Source organism: Myripristis murdjan, chromosome 14 (genome assembly GCF_902150065.1).
Source record: "Myripristis murdjan chromosome 14, fMyrMur1.1, whole genome shotgun sequence".
Lineage (NCBI taxonomy): Eukaryota > Metazoa > Chordata > Actinopteri > Holocentriformes > Holocentridae > Myripristis > Myripristis murdjan.
The window spans coordinates 2,164,350-2,186,538 of NC_043993.1; the positions used below are offsets into that span (position 1 = coordinate 2,164,350).

The window sequence follows — 22,189 nt, forward strand, 5'->3', positions numbered from 1 at the left end:
ATGTCTTATTTCTAGTCAAAATATCTCATTACACTTAAAATAAGACATGATCAGCTCAGAAATAACTTGTCTTTAGACAATTTTCACTTGTTTCAAGTGAAAATTTGCTTGAAACAAGAAACAAATTTTGCCAATGGAACAAGCACATTTTCACTTGTAAAAATTTGCTTGTTCCATTGGCAAAATTTGATATTTTGACTAGAAATAAGACATTTTTACTTGAAATAAGACAAATAATCTTGGTAAGATTTTGACTTTTTGCAGTGTGCATGTAACTTCCAAATGCATTCAGGCAACATCACAAAGCTTTTGGTGCTTTTTGACTGTAAAAACCCTGTCACGGCTTCTGAAATGATTTCCACTTGCAACGACGTGGCTCTCAGTAACATTCCTAGAGACTGTTTTGGTAGGTGTGATTAACTTTTGGTGAAAGCCCTCTATGTGGAACTGACATATGTAAAGGCTTTATGAATACAGTTGGACTGGATTGGACCTTGACAGCTTGACTTGAATGCTTTCTAGTTGTCAACATTGTTTCGAATTAATTATCAGTTGAAACTCCGTTTGTGTTCCCTGTTCATCTGATCAACATGATTTTAATGTTGCATGTGAGAAGGCTTGAGGGTTTTTCCACACTGCCTTGTTTTGATTTTTTTTTTTTTTTTTTTTTTTTTTTAAACTCATTTTTCCCATGTTTGGAACACTCACAGATACTGTGACCCTGTGTCATGGACTCTGATTCATCAACACTGTGGTCAAATGACTGTTAAAACAGATATTTTTGTACATGAACACAGACTCACAAATGCCTGTGTCTATTGTGTTGAATTAAGGTCTACTGTATTAAAAAAAAAAAAAAAAAAAAGTGAATATTAAATGTCTGGCTTTATCCATATATTTTTAGTCATTACTGAGAGGAAAATATAAATTAGTATACACCACTGAAGCTGGGGGAGTCAGCAGTCTGTTAGGAGTAATAATGCTAGAAAAACATCTAAATAAAGCCTCTGAATTATTCTGGGTTTACTCAGAACACAATACAGAACTTTCTGCTGCTCAGTAAAAGCAAAAATCAAATAGTCTATGTTAATTAAAATGTGAAATAACGCTGATGCTGCTGTGAGATGAAAAATCTTGAGACATGAGACAGTGGGCTAACCTTAAATATATTTCCTCTCAGACTTTATATGTCAAGATGAGAAAATAATGATTAAAATGGCAGTTCATAGGCCTTTAAAGATGCAGACTCACCCAGGACAGGGACCTCCATGTCCTGACATGGAAAGGACTAAACATGCAGCACAACTTCTAGGCTTTAACTGGACTGGCCTACAGCATTTACAGATTTATACTGCCAAAAAAAAAAAAAAAGCACATACACACTATCCAAACATGCATGTATGGAAAGAGAAAGTGGAAAAAGAGGTTTGCTGCCACACAGTTTCTAGTTTCATGAAACTAAAATCAAAAACCCAGCTGACTTTGGTTTATGCTACTTTGCTGGTAGACAAATGAAAATCTATTTCATTCATTTGGGTTGTTATTCATTTTTCCAATTTCCTGCAGCAAAAATCAGAAAATCAAATCACTAAAAAAAGGTGCATAGAATGAAAATGCAAAAATCAAGAAAAAAGGTTCTGCTGACATTCTCCATTTCTAATTTTACAAAATGACAGACATAAATCAGGCTGACTTTGGTTTATTTTTGCTTTGCTGACAGCCTCAAGAAAATTATGTCCATTTGGGTCATTTCCTGTTTTCCAATACCCAGTAGCAGAATCCAAAATTGAATGGCCAAAACATACATGGGTACAGTTCAAAGAATCGCAGAGATCCAGAGATATGGTGAAAGCAAAAGTCTGTTTTATTAACATATCTTACAGTTAATCAATAACAATACATGGTCAAAAAATGATATGTACACCATTCCCCCATCAATCTGTCCTCACCCCAAAACAAGCAATCAATGTTTTATTCCTCCCTGGCGACCTCAGTGCCATGAAAGAGCCATGGGAACAGTTCCATGCCAACAGTTCAGATTTCAATTTAGGCTATGCAGAACAAAGTAAGTCTATTAAACAAAAACATTTCATAAGTAAAACATGTTGATGTGTACAGAGAGCTTGTGTGTCGGACGTCCAGAGCTCAATCTGGATAGCCCCTTCCCTGATCAAAGCGGGCAATAAAACACCAATATCACCCTGATAGTATAACTTCAGTACACAAACACACACACACACACACACACACACACACACACACACACACACACACACACACACACACAGTGAGGCTGAGCTCAGCATAGTTTGGCCCAGACGGTCATTTATTAACAAGATCACAGAGCAGCAGTGAGGTGCACTACATGTACTCCTGAACTAATGACTTGCTGCCGGGTGGCTGTGGGTGTGTTTGACAGCATGTGTGTGGCCTGTCTGTGTCTGCGGGTGCAAGCGTCTCTGTGCCTCAGTATGCATGGATGTGTATTTGCATGCCTACTTGAAACATAAGAAAGACATAGTGCCTAGAGATGGAATTTGGGCTGTAGCAGAAACTGGCTAATGCCTTTGGCACTGAGCGGCTCATTATTTGTGTAACACATGCACAAACGCTAGCAAACAAATGACTCAGTGGTCTGGGGATATGTGTGTATGTGTGTGTGTGTGTGTGTGCGTGAGAGAGAGAGGGAGAGAGAGAAAGAGATACAGTAGTGCTAGTCCAGTTAGAGATGAGCCACATGCAGTTTTCCATGTGAACAACCCAGATTTGTTTTCGTTCATAATTTCACTCGTGCAAGCATCAAGTATGTTATTAGACCCAAGTGACTATGCTGAATACATTTACTACCTTCAAAGGTGTTCCGAAAGTCTTCATTTTTTTTAGCGTTTATAAAGATACAATGTTTATATCCAGATCCGTCGAGCCTCAGTAGCAGGTATCGCGAAAGAAAAATGAAACAATATGTATCATGGGTCTGAAAAATTAATCTTCATATTAGTCCAGTAATTTTAGGGCAAAATTGGGGTCAACCTAGGACAAATTGCAAGAGAAGCAAACTCAACTGATTTTGTATCCTCAGTTTGTCCTGAGTGAGGGGAAAAAAAGTCCCAAGAAATCCCATTGGTGGAAAGTTTTGAAAATCACCTATTTATGACCATATAATACCAAAAAACACTGTTTTTAACACACAGGGGAAAGGGGTTCAACATTTTACTTTCAGATATCACTATAAAAATTCACAAGATGATTACACACACAAAGACAAGAAAAAAAGTCAATTACAAGTTCTTTGAATTATTCTGTATACACATGCATATCACACATTATCTGATTTGATATACGCTAATAAGGAATATGAGGAATAAATGCCAGAACAGATATTTAAACAGTGGATTAAAAGGTTACTATATAGTAACCTTGAATTCAAAGGTTACTATATAACAGTGAATTAAAAGGTTACTATATATATAGTTACCTTTTAATTCCTTTCCCCTGTGTGTTAAAAGGTTGTTTTTTGGTAATATGTGGTCATAAATAGGTGATTTTCAAAACTTTCCACCAATGGGATTTCTTGGGACTTTTTTCCCTCACTCAGGACAAACTGAGGATACAAAATCAGTTGAGTTTTTTTCTCTTGCAATTTGTCCTAGGTTTTTTCATAAAATGACTGGACTATATCAGTTACATTTTACTCTGCTCTGGTTCTCACAAATGAGATGGCTCACCCATCATAATTTCACAAGCTCTTCTTCAAAACTGTATTTGCACTTTCTACTGTCAACATTTTTAAATTAATTACATTGAAACAAGTAATACCACTGCTAAAAAAAGATCTGTGGCACAGAAAGAAACATCATTCAGCACAATCATTCTTTGTTGTCACTAAACTTTCATCACACTGTGCTATGGTTATATCAAATCAAACTTCAGATAATCCTGTGAGATATGCAAATCATCCCATCCCTAACTGTAAACAATACTACTACAGGCTTACTACATGATGAAAAGGTTGTTTGGTCTTTTTTTAAAACCTAGATAATTCATTGGTTGGTCTCCGAAAATGTCAATGTACATATTTGTTACTATGCATCACTCTTTTCAGAATGTAAACAGTTACTGAAATTTTAATAATATGAATATTGTTAAAAAAAAAAAAAAAAAAAAAAAAAAAAAGGCCATGAGATGGTAAAGGTTGTTGGCTGTTCATTTGTTGCAGACTTGTAATGCTCTCTGTAAGGCTATTTTTACGTAGTTGGTGAAATGCTCTCAACTATCCTTTAAATAAAGAATTGAAAAAGAAAAAAAAGAAAAAAAAAGAAAGGTTTTCTCTAACTTTACTTTTCTCCATGGATCAAATACAGCATCTCCTTGTTTTCCAGGAGTTTTCTCCACTCCGCATTCCAAGACTCTGGATTCCCAAACTCACTGGTGTACCAATTTGCACTCTATTTAAATGCCAAAATTACCTGGGTTATGTGCCAACTCTGACCGATGTATATGTCACAAAAAAAACAACACAAAGAAGAAGAACAAAAGGCAAATTCAAAAACAACAAGGGTAAGGTGTTGGAAGGAAAGGCTGCACTTCAACAATGATTCTCAACTGAATGCTAAACCCTAAATCCAATGGGCATATTCCAAAAAATGTGAAAAGGTAGTACTTCCCAAATTTTCAAGTCAAGGAGGACAAATACTCTCATTTCTCCTGTCTGTTTTTTGACTAACATCACACAAGAAAAACACTGTTTTTGGACAGAACGTTCATCACAGCCTAAACAGGGTAAGGGATCTAGTTTCTATTACCTAAAATACCCATAATGCCTTTCCAACTTTGGATTTCAAACCTGCCCTGCGTTCCAATACTCATACTACCATACTATTTAGTAGGCAAAAAAAAATTAGTATGTCCCAATACATAGTATGTCAGATGCAGTATGCATTTCAGCATGCTGCTCTGGCCATTCTGACCCACAATCCTTTGAGCAGCGGACGTTACGTGGCACTGACTGAGTTGCGTGTACAAGCCACACCCACATACGGACAACAACAAAACACACATATCACACAAAACTCGCTCAGTGACAGCAGAATTGACAGGAAGACAGAAGATAATAAATATGACAGAAGACAGCGCAGTATGAAACAGCACCGCCATTTTGACAACAACATTCAAATGTGGCGCTACGGACGGCAGTGGAAGTGAGCAAGAGGGTTGGAGGTCAGGGACGATGTATGTAGTGTGTCCCAATAGTATGCATTCACATGCATATTTCATACTAAACTACATACTTTGTAAGGGCAGCTGCAGTACACTAAAAGTAAAAAGTATAAGTATGCGATTTGGAATGCAAGGATAGAGTGGTGGTTTGTCACTCCCATGCCTGTCTAGGTGCAATCTGGACAGAGCAGCACTAAGCACAGCCTCCTCTGCCAACATGGATGATTAAGCAAACAGAGTTAGATTAACCTGAGTGGCTCCTCTCCACACAAAACTGTGACCTGTAACACCTCTGTGCTCGTGGTGTGCTCCTGTCCCACAGTGTGCTGTGGCGTGCTATACTCCCACATGCTTGAAAACTACATGTTGAGTGTTTTTGTTGCGGTACAAGGCATTGCATTGCTTACTAGTGCCAGCAGTGGCCAAAATACTGTCTTCTTAGTTCTCAATTCTCACTAGTGAACCAACACCGAGTGCAGTTTTGCTCACATATCTGTGTAGGAGTGTGTGCCTCTGTGAGTGACGGAGAATAGCAGCGGAGTTGTGCAATTTCTCATCAGTGCACTGCAAAAACTCAAAATCTTACCAAGATTACTTGTCTTATTTTAAGTCAAAAATGTCTTATTTCTAGTCAAAATATCTCATTACACTTAAAATAAGACATGATCACCTCAGAAGTAACTTATTTTAGACAACTGTCTCTTGTTTCAAGTGAAAATTTGCTTGTTTCATTGGCAAAATTTGTTTCTTGTTTCTAGCTAATTTTCACTAATTTCAAGTGAATTTTCACTTTTTCCACTGGCAAATTTTGCCAATGAAACAAGCAAATTTTCACTTGTTTCAAGTGAATTTTCACTTGAAACAAGTGAAAATTGTCTAAAAACAATTTACTTCTGAGGTGATCATGTCTTATTTTAAGTGTAATGAGATATTTTGACTAGAAATAAGACATTTTTACTTGAAATAAGACAAATAATCTTGGTAAGATTTTGCGTTTTTGCAGTGTGGGTGTCTCTATTGTCTGAACCCGACCCGAGCTGTGCCCCAACAGGCTGGGCCGGGTTCAGGTCGGGCCTGGGTTACTATGGTCCTGTCTCAGTTCGGGTTCGGACAAAAATGTGGCCCAAGACGCATTCTAGTCTCTATGTGTGTGTGTGTGTCCTCTGTACCTTTATCGCTGAAGTCGTCGACCAGGATGACCTCTGCGATGAGCTGTGGCGGCGAGCGGTTGAGCACGCTGTGCACGGTCCTCAGCAGCGATGACCAGCCCTCGTTATGGAACGGGATGATGATGCTGGTGTTGGGCAGCTTCTCCGCATACAGCTTCTGTTTGCAGCTGCACACAGCACACACACACACACAACATATTATTAAAAAAACAAAACAGAGGGGCGACAACCAATAAGCTAACTGAGATGCCACAGATTTCCCCTGTACATACACATTAAATTGTGGTGTTGGGTATGGTCACTGTGACTGTCCACATCAAAAATTAAGAGGGAAATCCAAACTGTCCCATCCAAACAGTGCCCACAAAAACTCACCAGTGTTAGATCTGGTGCCTCAGCTGTGTGCACTTTACTGACAACACATTCTTAAGAGTTCAAACTGTTAGTTGTCACTGCAATTTGGAGCTGCCAATGTGCAAAACTGTGTCCTGTAACAATAAGAACTCCATTTGCACATACTGTAGGAGTTTCACTTGTCCACAGCACAGGGAGTGCAAAGCTTGGGGTGTAACATTTCATTCACCACAATGATGCACTGGTCATACATTTTGTGGATTCAACTGCATCGATCTGCTAAAAGAAAATAAGTGGAATGCATCATTCTGATTTTTTTTTTTTTTACATTTCAGAAGGAAAAAGATTATTTTACATCACTCCACATATTTATTTTTATGGACATGTATTGTGTTATTTTTTGTGAAGCTTTGTGAAGCTCTTTGGAGCTGCTGGGTTTTTAAAAAGTGTGATGTAGAAATAAAAATCTGGTTATATCAAATTGTGGCTAAGAACTGATTTGAAGTCAGTAAATCAAATCACCAACTAGTGAATTGTGACTCTGACTGAATCTGTTTGGCCAAAAATTCACTTCCCTATTACAAGCAATCAATCTAATCTTTATTTTTTTTCCCATTTGCAGTCACTCTGCAAACACAGCAGTGTGTCCCATGCAGCCCCCTACAAACAGCTCTCCTAATATTTCATGACACAATGAGCAGAATCTCTAACAGTTCACAGCATATTTGTGAAGGTTTTGCGTTGAAAACAGCTGTTCTCTACGTCATGTAGAGACCAACAGTAGGAGGCAGTCAGACTCAACAGCTGAAATGCTGTCATACGTATGTCTCACAAACTCCAAGCGCCCACATTTGTCATAGTTATGCTACACCTTGCACAGCAGGCCTCGGCAGCAGAAACCTCCTGCACTGAAATCCTCTCACCAGCAGGGAAATTAAAAGTGTCAGAACCAGATCTGGGCCTCCGAGACACTGACAGCATGTCAATCACCAGCAGGCAGACGCCCTGCACAGGGCAGCTGGTGGCCACCCATTGGCCGATGGGGGGAGCAGGTGTGTCCATTTGATTGGTCAAAGCGGGAGGAGAGAGTGACGGGCGCCTGACAGTCGGGAGTCACCATGTCACATCACCAGACCTCCCAAAAGCATTTCATTCATTGTTACTCAACATCAGCGCTCACTGACTGATGGAGTAAAATGAAGGAGAAAGAGAGTGTCAGGCAGACAGACAGGCCTGGCAGAAAGAGAGATAATTACTGTCTCCACAGATTCCTCCAACTCCTCAGAGGGAAAGAGAGAGAGAGAGAGAGGGAGAGGGAGAGAGAGAGAGAGGGAGAGAGAGAGAGAGAGAGAGAGAGATACTACTGAACCACTGTCTCTTTCTCAGCGGTACAGTGGCAAGCCAGCAGGTGGCAAGCTCCATTATACCTTATCAAAAGAGAGATACATTGTCCACCTGTGATCCCTCTTGGTGCCAGAGAGCACAAAAGGGCCACTTGAAGACCTACTGTCCAAATGTAGAGAGAAAATTCTTGTAGGAATACAGTCAATCAACATAGTATGCATTTAAATGTTAACAGAGGAGCGGATCTACCAGGAATTCATGGATGATTACATATCTCTATATCTCTATATCTATATATATCTATATCTATATCTATATCTATATATATCTATATAGATATAGATATATATATATATATAGATATAGATATATATATATAGATATATATATATAGATATATATAGATATAGATATATATAGATATTTACATAAAATAGAGTTTTACTTGGACTGTCCCAACTGTAAACAGAGTTGATACTAAGCTGAAATTTTCATTGGATGATCCAAATAAATTGTGAGCAATTCCAAGTGACATATCTAGAGAGAATGGTGTCTCAAGTGGAAAAAAAGAAATTCTGCAACAGTTAGAAGTCCACTTTCTTGTGACTGACCTTTTATCTGTTACATTGCATCAGGGTTGTATCATGACGCCCATATCATATACTGAAACATATGAGGTAAGCATGTCATCATTACAGCCCTAGGCATGAGTAAATCACATGGTTTCAGCATGTTACACAGGAGACCGTGGAGAGGCTGAGGGTCCAAAACACATCAAATTATCCTCAGAATCTTCAAGAAAAAAAAATGTGGCCAGCCAGGAGACAGACAGATGTGGCCAGTGAAGTTGTGTTTATTACTGCACATTAACTCCACTGCTGATGCACTGTTGCTACATCTCAGAGTTCCCAAAATGTTCAACTTTGTTCCCTTGACTCCAACTGAAAGGTGCAAACAATGTTCCAGCATGCAGTAGTTTGTCAGATATGAGATGTGTTCCAATTCAGCTCTATCTGCTGTCTAAAATGGGCTGTGTGGGCACTCGTTCGACGGCGACCACTTCAGAAGGTCACAGAAAAACAAAGGAATCAGAAGCGTTTTCCCAGGGAAGACCTTCAGAGGGACAGCATTCAAAGCTGCTTTCCACATGAAAGAGACCGAGGGGTCATGAGTCAGCAAAAGGCTCTTATCAGGGGGAGGAAAAGCACTGAGGGCTGCTCTATTACAAATCAGGTTGGTAGATCCAGCACAGTGTAGAGGACAGCATTCAGAAACCAAAGTGTCCAACATGCTCAATCGGCCAAAAAGCCACCGACAGGGGGACGACGAGTGTCAACGGTGCAGGAAACACCGCAAAAAGTCTCCTTCATGGACAGTCAGTAACCACATATCACTTCATTTTCACCTGTAAGTGTATATTTTCTTTTTTTTTTTTCTTTTTCTTTTTTTTTCCAATTGCTGCCTGTCATATCAAAAGCAAAAAACTTTAGGTTGTGGGCTGATGTAGTTCAACTATTTACAATGTGACATTTAAAGTAGCTTCTCTGACATTTCCTTACACAATAGTCTGAGCAAACTGCCTGCAAAAAAAAAAAAAAAAAAAAACAGTCCACTGCAGTCAGACTATAACCTCCTCCGGTAAACCACAGCACACGTCTATCATCAGTTTATCACACCTCGCACTCAGAGGGGGGCAGCAATGACACTGGTAATTGCTGTCAAGAACCTCGTTTGTAAGCACGTTGGCAGTGTGTGGTGTGTAATCAGCTTCTGTGTCTGTGTAAAACTACAGCTCTCCTGCGGATACACTGGGTGGGTTGATAATTGGAGTGATTGTTCCAAACAATGCTTGTAGAAATGAGTTGGGACAGATCCAACAAGGGAAAATACAGCCATTAATGATGGTACAACATACCATACATACACACAAGCAGCCGTGTGCACACACACACTGACTGAAAACACAGGCTATTCAGATGCCAACAGCCCTCTTTAAACTGCAACAGAAATACAGCACCGATTTATCATCAGCTTCATTCTCAGGCTGTGTCTTTGTCCTTTTCTCTTCTGCAGGCAGCAAATTTCCAAGCCAGGCACGGTATGCGAACAAGCTTCTGCTTCGTTAAGTATCTTCTCATAGGCAGTACTTAGTCCAATTGAATTGAGCCCTGGTGAGTTTTTCTCCACACTGCAAAAACGCAAAATCTTAGACTATTTGTCTTATTTCAAGTCAAAAATGTCTTATTTCTAGTCAAATATCTCATTACACTTAAAATAAGACATGATCACCTCAGAAGTAAATTGTTTTTAGACAATTTTCACTTGTTTCAAGTGAAAATTCACTTGAAACAAGTGAAAATTTGCTTGTTTCATTGGCAAAATTTGCCAGTGGAAAAAGTGAAAAATTCACTTGAAATAAGTGAAAATTAGCTAGAAACAAGAAACAAATTTTGCCAATGAAATTGCAAATTTTCACTTGTTTCAAGCAAATTTTCACTTGAAACAAGAGACAATTGTCTAAAAACAAGTTACTTCTGAGGTGATCATGTCTTATTTTAAGTGTAATGAGATATTTTGACTAGAAATAAGACATTTTTGATTTGAAATAAGACAAATAATCTTGTTAAGATTTTGAGTTTTTGCAGTGCAACTGGTCCAACACCACTTGTGAGAGGCAGCCTGCACTGCAAAAACTCAAAATCTTACCAAGATTATTTGGAAAGAGCGGATCAACACATTGTTGACACCTGGAGCCTTGAAGCCAAGTTGATGTCTGGTGTAGTGTTGGGTGGTCTAGCTCCCTGTGATACGAGTCCACGTGTTGGTGAACTCTCCTCATTGGCTGCTCCATGCTCCCCTGGGCTGATAATCCACAATACTGTTCTTACATCTCTCCATTCACTTCCAGAGCAAAATAGCTCCCTTAATGACACTTTAAGCACATAAAGAAAAGAGAAAAAAAAATATAATAATAAAAAAATAAAAACAGAGGTCCCAGTACAGAGTTTTTGAGGAAATGTAATGTCTCTTTGCTTGTTATTTTCCTATTTGAGGTGGAAAATAGAGCCAGCAGGTGGCATCTGAAGGAAACTTCTGAATAGTAACCTTACACCAGCAAGAAACAACCTGATAGTACTTTAACGAATAAGTGAAATTACTTATTTTAAAAATTGGTACCAGAACTTGTTTTTTGTACTGGTACACTCCACTTTGATCATATTCATTTATGTGCTAAAAGTGTCATTACGGGATATTTTTGGGCCATGCTATGGAACTGAATGTTGGAATACAAAAACAACATTGTGGATTATATTGTGGATTAGCAGCCAAGAGGAGCGCCATGTGGGCTTATATCACACACAGGTAACCAAACAGCCCAACACTCGACCACAGCTCAGTTTTGCTTTAACATGCTTTAAGCATTCCTACTGAGCAACATCTTCCAAATATGTTTAGTAGGAAGACCAAAGTAGGGTGGCTGCCAGTATCACCAACAATGACTGCAGCACCGGCTCCATGTTCTCTGCATATCTATGTATGATTCCAAAAACTGACTATTATCCTGACCAATAAATCAAAGACTTATGTGAGTATGTTTCCATCCCATTCGATTCCATACCATTTCACACAAGCTCCACAGGAAATGCTTTTTTCTCCTGCTTCACTCAAACTTGTGTGAAGCCGAATCTGACTGATTAGAAAACAAACCACAAGTATCAGTGTCACACTGTTTCGGACTAGGCAAACAGACTGATTGGTGAAAAGCTAATGCCTTGCTTATGGGACGGGCGACCAAGGGCAATGAAGAGTGCGGGGATTTTAATTTGAAGCAAACACTAGAGCAGATGATTTCACTGATTAGTTCCCCTCTCTCTTGTCACAGGTGCTAATCAGTGAAACCACCCGCTGAGGTCTTTGGTAAAATTTAAAAACTACAGTGTTGTCACACCACACACTTATCCATCCTTAGTATTTGGACCTGATTAACAATACAGAACATCTGTAATGTCTACAGCTAACTTGCACAACAGAAAAAAATCTCCAATCATTTATGCACTATTACCACAACGAACTTTAATTTATGCCACTGACCTTGATGTTCTTGAGCAGTAATAACACAGCCTGGCTGGAAGAGCAAAGAAATGGGCTGGACCAGTCATGAGACCTTGGACCTGATTTCAGTATTTATTATTTATTTATTTATTTTTCACAGAAAAAGGACCAAAATTAAAAAGAAAGACTGCGTGAAGCAGGGCAAAAAAAAAAAAATAAATCATCAAGCATGTTAGCCTGGACAGTTTCATTTGAGGTTGATGATGCACTTTTTCAGTGCCAATACCAAGCAAGAAACGTTAAGCATTGACCAATACTGAATACAAATCTGAACAATAGCATTCATTTCCAGCACTCAAAAGCAGCATGCAGGGTGTTGTGGATAGATAATCTGTTCCTGATCAAGACCCCAAACAGTTTCTTTCATTTTGGAGCTGTGTACACCAAATGTGCATTACCTGAATACAAATTACTTTCACTGGATTGTACAGCTTGGATCACTGCATCACTTAGTTTGGAATCACTAGACAAAATAATTTATATATATTTAGATTTGGATTTTTGTCCTCACCATTTAAGAAATCTGGGCTACTGGGTGCCAGAAGTGGAGGGAATGAAGAAACCTTTGGTATTGTATATTAGGCTTAAGTAAAATCACCAATCCTGATACTCAATTTTGCTTGGTGCATTCTTACCTGAGGTTATGATTACTGGAGATACAAGAAGCTTGTAGTGGTGTGGGTGCGTGCAGTCCATTTGAATTTGATTAAAATTGCATGCATGCTCCAGTGCTGACTACATCAGCTCATCTGTAATCTGTTTCTGGGTGTGGTTGTTTTGCAAGAAATCAAGAGACAGCTCCAAAGAAGACACATGAACTCCAAGGAAGACTTCATTGGTACAGTAACTCTAGTGCTTAAACACACACACACACACACACACACACACACACACACACACACACACACACTGTCAGGACTCACTTTGGGTGGCGGATGTCTGGGAGGGAGCGGTTCAGGGAGATGCGGTCACTGACATAAATGTTGAAGCCGTTCTCCCTGTAGGCCTGGTCGACCCGGTCAGCCTCTGTCAGAGGGAACGCTTTCCCCTGCTCACCGTTTCCTACATCAAATACACACACACGGTTCAATGAAAAAGCATGTACACTACCACAGAAAATGAACCCCATCATACCGTAAACTCCATCCCTTGCACACGAGAGCTTGAGACTGCCGCCTGAATCTGAAAGGTCCCGCTGTTCCACGTTGGGTCGGGTTCAGAGAGGCAGGGCTTCAGTCGGTTTTCACCCTCAGGTCTCAGTTTGGCCTATAAATCTCCTTCACTGTTGTTATTTAGCCATTGTAATCGTAGACTTTGTCGAAATTTACTTCATTGCTTTGAGTTTGGACAGAATTTTGAGATGTGCTTTGACCAGATAGAATTCAACATTTTGTTCCAGTCAGGAAGTTAGGTCAGGATTGGACAGAATTTCTGGATCAGACCAGGGCCCGGGTCAGAATATCAGGTTTAATTCAATTCAAGTTCTGCTGCACAGACACACACCCACCGGACAGTGGATATTGAAAGCCTTCAGGCCCTTTTTCTACTTTTTAAATCACCCAGAGACTCAAGACAAAACATGTCAATTCAAGACTTCTATATAGTCTATATCTATATAGACTATATATATATATAGTCTATATAGACTTCGATATACTAACAAGCATAAATCAAAGTTAAAAAAAAAGAAAAAAGTGCCTGAACATTGGGGGGGACTTGTACCTCTCAATGTATATAGGCGTTACGGCCTTGGCACATGCACAGCACTTTGGGAGGGTCCTGAAACTCCAGTGGGTGGGGACATGTGTTCCAGAACAGGAGTGCTGGCCAGAAACAGCTGAAAGCCAGAAATCTCAGCCGCTGGCCAAGAAATTGTCACTGCTATTGATCAACAACTTAATCAACCTGTGCAAATACATTATTTTATTATATATTACAGCCATGTTGTCTTGTGGGGAAAGTATATTCTTACTTATTGCCCTGTTTAGACATGTTACACTGCAAAAACTCAAAATCTTACCAAGATTATTTGTCTTATTTCAAGTCAAAAATGTCTTATTTCTAGTCAAAATATCTCATTACACTTAAAATAAGACACGATCACCTCAGAAGTAACTTGTTTTTAGACAATTGTCTCTTGTTTCAAGTGAAAATTTGCTTGAAACAAGTGAAAATTTGCTTGTTTCATTGGCAAAATTTGTTTCTTGTTTCTAGCTAATTTCACTTATTTCAAGTGAATTTTCACTTTTTCCACTGGCAAATTTTGCCAAATTGTCTAAAAACAAGTTACTTCTGAGGTGATCATGTCTTATTTTAAGTGTAATGAGATATTCTGACTAGGAATAAGACATTTTTGACTTGAAATAAGACAAATAATCCTGGTAAGATTTTGCGTTTTTGCAGTGTAGATGGTGCTTGGATTTGAATTTGAGAGCATTTTACAAAGATGCATAAAGCAGCAAAATAGACAAGAATTGCGCAATTATATGCAGTACAAAATAAAGAAAAACACAACATTAATTGATGAGGGACATGGTGCCCTTTTGTGTTTAATAAAGCTCATAAAACATGTAATCTAAGCCTGCCCTGTGTTAATCTAAGAGTGGGCACGTAGTGCAAAGAAACCAGTCATTATAGGATGAAAACCTAAGACCTCTAACAACTGTATTTAAGACATTTTAATACTTTTTAAAACCATATATTCCGATGACTTATTTAGAGGCTTTTTATGGATTTGTGGATACCCTGAGAACTATAATCCTAATCACTCACACACACACATGTTCCATTAGGCAGAAATTGTCTGGTTTTCTTCCCAAAGGTAATGACTGTGGAAAATAACTGCTTTTCAACTTTAATGGCTCATTTCAGGGAGAACATTTACACTGTTTGGAAAGAAGCAGATTTCCCTTAACAGAACAGGCCCGATGCTGAATCAATGATTATTGCTGGAGATTAACTGTGTTTATTTATGACAGCAGACCTGTAATCAGAGCATCGATTTACACCGCCGCTGCAGAGCCACAGAGCAGTCACAGAAGCGGGGTGATAGCATGCTGATAAGGCTTGATAAGGTTGATGAATTATTTGGCCAGCTGCTGAGATTTCTGGCTTTCAATACTCTGTTTGTGTGTGTGTGTGTGTGTGTGTGTGTGTGTGTGGTATGTGTCACATGCTACATAGTTGAATCCAATGTTGAACAGCTGAAATAGTTCAAAAGTTGTTTGTTTGTTTGGTCAAAAATCTGTCAGTGGGTGAGATAATCCCACTTGTCTCCAATGCTAATCAACTTTTTTTTTTTTTTTTCCAGAATCTTCTTGAGTCAAGTGTCATTTTCTTGTTCTTGGTTGGCTGACCTGCCATACTCTGCTTTATTTCAACATGTTTATACTCAGAAAGATTCCTGAAACAGGTGAACCTGCAATGACAACAAGTGGAATTCTCCCCTACTGGCAGATTTCAACACTGAATATGAGACTCAATGTAGATTTTTTAGCAGTGTGTGAAGCTTTAACTTGCACAAATCTGGTATTTTTACTTCAAAAAATGACAATTTGTCAGCTATCAGAATTATAACTGATTATCAGCTGACTGATGAATGGACTAAGCTGATTGTTTCAGCACTAATATGCACTTTTCTACATCTGTGGCTGTGTGTGCACGTGCACGTTTTTCTGTGTGTGATGAATATGTCATCAGTTCCCTAGCTGGTGAAGGGGAGGGGCTACAAGAGGTTTGGACTAACCAGAGCGGGAGGCGTCTCTCTTTATTGCTTCGTAGTCGTGCCAGTCTTTCCTCCGCACGCCGTCACGCCCGACCTGAGCCTCCTTCCCCATCCGGTTCACATGCTGTGAAAACACACAGAAATACAGCAGGAGGGTCAGCAACGTTAATGTAAGCTGGAGACACATGAACACACACACAGATATTTGTTCTGCACTGAGCACCAGGGCTGAAAAATGTGACACAACACCAGTTTTAGGAAAGTTGCATGAAATAGTGCTTAAAATATGGCGACTTTAGGATTTTTACTTTTTCAGATGTTTTCACCAACAACCAGCCACAGAAGGATCTTCTGAGACGGGGAAAGAGGAAACTACCCTGTTGGACAGAGGATTTATCTGATGAACAGCATAACATTACAGTTGTGCCAACACAGCACAAAGGTGTTTTTTTTTTTTGTTTGTTTGTTTTTGTAATTCTCAAAAGTTCTGCCGTAGTGTCACTTTATGATTACAAATAAAAAATGGTGTGCCCCATGGGTCGCAGTCAAGATCTGATTCTATTTATTTTTCAAACTTGATCATATCAGCCACGTGGTGCTGAGGTTATTCATTAATTGACTGATTAAAAATAATCTATATATTAACTGAAAATGAAAATGATTGTTAGCTGCTGCCCTACAGCCAAGATATTTCTCCTGAACTTCAGACTGGCCAGAGAACATTGTGCTGCCGACAGTTTGCTCAAAAGGAGGTTTACTCTTTTCCATTTCATGCTTGACGGACCTGTGGGGAAAATATCAATTCTACAGAGACGACCTCCATGGAGCCTTTACTTGCAAGTGCACACACACACACACACACACACACATACACACACACACACACACACGGGGACATTTTGTTTGTGCTCTGTGTGCCAACAGGAAAGAAAAGAAAGAAAAAACGATGGAGGCTGTCATTTATTCCACTCAGTCATTCTGCACAGTCACTGACTTTCAGCGACTCGACATCTTGAATTACAGGATCACAGCACAATGGAGAAATAATTAGCTCTATGGGAGGAGGCAATTAGTGAAACACTTTTAAATACAAACGACACGTCTGACTGCATGAGCCATGAATTATTAACCAGGCTGCAAGCATAGAGGAAATAGACACTAAATAAAACGCAAATTAATGATTATACACACATGGGTATGGTTTGAGGAAAACACATCTGTGTGTGTGTGTGTGTGTGTGTGTGTGTATGTGTGTGTGTGTGTACATCATTGGATAGGAATTACAAATCCCTGCGATGGTGCTGTCATTTAGATTATTTCATCTTGCTGTGTCTGTCATCTTGATTTTGTTGTGCATATTCAGTTTTTCTTGATCAAATACTCAAATACCTGAAACTGACTGGATGGACGGATGGATGGATGGATGGATGGATGGATGGATGGATGGATCCAGAGTCACTGGCAAGTCACAATACAACTGAAAAATATTCCCAACCATATCCACCCATATCCACCTGACTGCTCTGATGCCAGACAGTGTGTCTGTTTGGTCTCTGTTTAGACAGACACCATGTTTGTGAGCCTAATGTACATTAAAAAAAATAATAAAAAAATAAAAATAAAAACAATTTCTGTTGGAAAAACACACCCTCAGCACACCCCTGTCACACCTGCAAGTCCATCTGTGCTATTTCTCCTAAAAGGAAGCAAGACTGTGCCGCCCCATTTCCTTTTGATTAAAATTTCAGCGCACGTTGCTATGATATTCCACTGGGGCTTTTCTGCTCAAACAAGACCTTGAAAAACAAGACAAGGAGAGAGGAAAACTTTTCTCAGCCGATGTGTGCACATGTTTAGCACTGTGCAATGTGTGAGTAATACGTTTGTGTGTGTGGAGGGGAGGCAGGAAAACTGTCGAGACAGACAGTAAAAGAGGCCGAGTGTGACGGCAGGGAGACGGAGAATGAAGATGTGTGCAATGAAATGAGTGGAGGAGGAGAGAGAGGGCACCACAAAGGAAACCAAACCCCAAATTCAAGGCAAACAATTCTGTCACATCAGCCACTTGACCTGTGTGATTTTGGGAGGTTTTCGGGCAGAGAAGTTGACAAAAGATTCCAGCAATGGAAAATCCACAGATCAGATCCCAGCAGCAGCAGCCAGCATATCAACAGATGCTCACTGTCTCTAAGTCACTCTGGAAGGTCAGAGCTTACATCTGAAAATGTAGTTGCCATCTAGCAGAGTGGCACATATATACAGTATTAGTGCTGGGCGGTATGACCAAAAATGTATATCACGGTATTTTTCAAAATTATAACAGTTTCACGGTATATCACGGTATTTTCTTTTTTCATGCACGACTGGGTGTTAACCACATTTTCTAATGATTTAGAGGAGAATTACTGCAGTGAATTAACTTAGAATGACATATTTTACTGTCATGACAAATGAATACAGTGGTCCCTCGTTTATCGCGGGGGTTACATTCTAAAAATAACCCGCAGTAGGCGAAATCCGCGAAGTAGTCAGCTTTATTTTTTACAATTATTCTAGATGTTTTAAGGCTGTAAAACCCCTCACTACACACTTTATACACTTTTCTCAGACAGGTACAGGAGACACGGCACGGAGGAGATTGATTGACAATGGTCTACAGTCGCTTAGCCAATCAGGACGCAGAACACAATGCGCGGGTTCTCCCTTAGCCAATCAGGACGCAGAACACAATGCGCTGTTAAAAAAAAAAAAAAAAAAGCATGCAAAATTGCACTAAAAAAAATCCGCGAAACTGCGAGGCCGCGAAAGGTGAACCGCGTTATAGTGAGGGACCACTGTACTGGACATTAATGTCCAGACAACTGGACATTAATGTCCAAGTTATCCACCCTAGTATTAATACAGGTTTCCATGGCAACACAAAATGATGCAAAGAGGTGGCACTCATGATTCTAATGAAGTGAAGGAATCAGAACGCATGACAGTTACAGTCAAAATACACAACCTTTTTATTATGCAAATTTAAGGCCAATTTAAGGCCAGTCTGCATTAATATGCAGACTGATTTGACTGATTTAACAATATGTTAAAATATTATTATTATTTTAAAAATGTGAATTACTTATCAAATAGACCTAACAGTTCAGCTACCAATGAATGAGCAGTAGTATGCCTGTGATAACATAGATTGAAAAATAAGCCGAAGTGATACCTCTTCTCTGAATAGACAAGCTAAGCCAGTGTGCCGCTGTTAGCCAGTGAAAATAGAGCAGAGTGGCACCTCTTCGCTTTGTTGCACAATCTATGTCAGTGCGCTGCTGTAGCCTGGAAAGTTTCTTTGCCTTTGCCAGATGGATTTTTTGAAGCTGAGGAACTTCCAAACAGCCGACACAGCTCCTCTTTTTGGGAAAAGTTCTTCAGCTTCATTTTCTGAGTCCCCACTGCCTAGTGAGTGCAACTGCAAAAACAGTCCCCCCTCCAACGATGTCCCGCGGCGCTACATTCCGCATGCTGTTCCAAATGTTATGTGCGCCACACACACACACACACACACACACACACACACACACACACACACCGGTATTGGGGTATCTGAAAAATTCCTATCAAAAAAATAAATAAATAAATAATAACACCGGTATTCGGTATGAACTGGTATACCTCCCAGCACTATACAGTACTCCCCGCATACATTTAGCCAGCTTGTTCTGCGCAGAGTACCAATGCTGAAGGGTCACAAATTAAATCTCTTAACATTCCTATAAAGCTAAAATTAAGGGGGTGAAAAATGCCCCCGATAACAAGTGCCATTTTCTGATTTTCACTGTTTTCACACGCTTTCTGTCACAACATATCAACACAGCAAATCATGCTCTATTAAAAAAATTCTAACCCCAAAGTACCCTTGAGTTTCTCTGGAAATGCCTCTGCCTTGTTGAGTTAACACTTAATAATAAAACAAAATAATAATAAAACAAAATGAAGTTTTACAACCAGGTTTTGATGGCACATTATCACTGCAAACTACCATCCATATCAACAGTCACAGACCCATCTGAAGGGATTTTTAGATCCTGATAGGAAAAGTTATTTTGGCTTGTATTACATTGTTTAGATGCTTAAACACTTGTAGTAACATCTGAAGTTGTAATTTGTAAGATCTGAACAATGTTAAAATAATCACTCAAGTTAAATTTCAACAAAATTTAATTACACTGAAATTGAACTCTTGTTCCTGGCGGTCCCCAGACCTCACTTTGACTATTCTTGTATTCGGGCATGGCTGTGAGGCAGAGAGGAGGAGAATACATGCTCACAAACCATCTCTGCAGGAGGAAAAGGTGTGTCAGACAAGTGGCCTAATAATACGCTCAGTGCAAATTATTCAGTCTTGTTGACCCCAGTAACCTTCATCTAATCTGCATGAGCTGGAGCTGAATTTTTACACTTCACCTGTGGACCAGAACAGCGACTACACATGTGCTCTGGGTGCACAACAGCAGGGGTTATCCCCAGAACAAACTCAATCTTGTGACCTTGTGACATCTGGTTTATTGGTTTGGCCAACAAAGGGAGGACTGTATTAAAATAACAATTCATCCAAGAATGAACATTTTGTCATCTACTAACCCCAGTGACAGCTGAAATACAAGTTAAGCATCTTTGTCCACACAACAGAGGGGCAAAGTAGCTGGTGCAACTCTGTAGCAGCCATCTCCAAAACATGTGAAGGGCACCGGGCAGCGTGTTTCTGAGTTCCATAAGGGGTAAAAAAACAACAAAACTACTCTATACAGGTCACGTCACATGATCCCCGTGTTCTAAGTTACTACAAATTCTCATCATCACCTTTGATAGAAAAACAGCTGTGTAGAAGAAGAACTTCCTTACTGCAGTGGCCTGGGTTTGAATCTGGCCAGGACCTTTTGCTGTATAGGCCCGTTTCCACCAGAATGTTCCTGGTAGTATTTGGGGGGCAGGAGCTGCTACAGGAACGTCCTCTCGCTCGGCCTGCCGTGTCTCCACTGAGAGGCCGAGTAGGAGGAAGGTTCCTGTAAAGTTACCGGGCGGTTGCGCGACCATGACCGGGGCATCAAAATGCATGTTGTTAAAAAAGGCTGTTGTTAGTGTTAGCTAACGTCCGCTAAAGCTAACGTTAGTGCCCCTAAAAATGCCGGCTAAAAATGTGTCGTTAGCGTTAGCTAATGCTGCATTCCTTTGTACTTTGAACCAAGTCGGAATTTGGAAAAAACTGACCTCCTACATGGAATATAGCAATGGAACACCCGAAGGAATCGGAATTTCAAGACGGGAACTTGGAGCTTTTCGATGTAGATCGAGCTCGTTATTTACGGAGCAGATTCAACATGGCAGTGCCCACAGTGGAATTTATTTTCCCTCGAATATTGATTTTATCTCGTATTTTGAGCGGAGTGAACTGTTCGATGCGTTGCAATTTCTCATTAGTCCCATGTAATGTTAGCCGAACTGTATTTTGATGCCTTTTCAATAAATTGTGAACATTATGCTCTCGCCCAGCTAGCTTGCTAACGATGGTGCTAGCCAACGTTAACGTTGGCACTGTAAACTTGGTTTAGCTGGCTCATGTTTGCTAACATTAAGGTTACTGAACAATGTTAATTGAACATAAACTAGCTGAAGAAACATGAGCTTCGTGGGGGCGTCCATGTTTGTTTCCACTACTTCCAACCTAATACAATGGAACACATTTACATTGGAAGTTGGGCTCAACACATTTTTGTTCTAGTTCCGACTTGTTTTTTTTTACCCAAAGGAACGCAGCATCACTTCTGCTAAAGCTAACGTTAGCGGCCCTAAAAATGCCGGCTATAAAGTGTGTTTTTTAGCATTAGCTAACGTCCACCAAAGCTAACGTTAGCGGCCCTAAAAATGCTGGCTAAAAGTGTGTTGTTAACGTTAGCTAGCACGTTAGCGTTAGCTTGGTAGTGTTGGCCGTGTTGCTAGGGACGCCTGCTTTCTGTTGACATCACATCGCGCCGTGAGTAAACCCAGGAGTTTTTCAGGGCCGCTCAGAGTCTCTACCCCGAGGCAGGGCTGTTTTTTAGCCCCTGTAAAGGTTCCTGAACTCTCTCCTTCGGGGTAGTTCCGGCGGTGGAGACACGCGACAACGGCCACGGCCCCGTAAAATTACCCCGGAGTTCTGGAGGTGGAAATGGGCCTTATGTAGTCCCCCCTCTCCCCTGCCCCCTCTGTCTCCCTCTACTGTCACTGTCAAATTAAAAGCAGA

At 40.0% G+C, this 22,189-nt stretch overlaps 1 protein-coding gene across 1 annotated transcript in view; it reads right to left on the bottom strand.

The window, feature by feature from the left end:
* LOC115371156 (polypeptide N-acetylgalactosaminyltransferase 10-like) overlaps nucleotides 1-22,189 on the bottom strand; it is a 136,110-nt gene that overhangs the window by 82,529 nt on the left and 31,392 nt on the right. The window contains exons 2-4 of the mRNA XM_030068332.1: nucleotides 15,943-16,045; nucleotides 13,121-13,259; nucleotides 6,387-6,553 (exon numbers count right to left, since the gene is read on the bottom strand). Coding sequence (XP_029924192.1) covers nucleotides 6,387-6,553; nucleotides 13,121-13,259; nucleotides 15,943-16,045 — 409 coding nt within the window. The remainder of the gene's footprint in view (nucleotides 1-6,386; nucleotides 6,554-13,120; nucleotides 13,260-15,942; nucleotides 16,046-22,189) is intronic.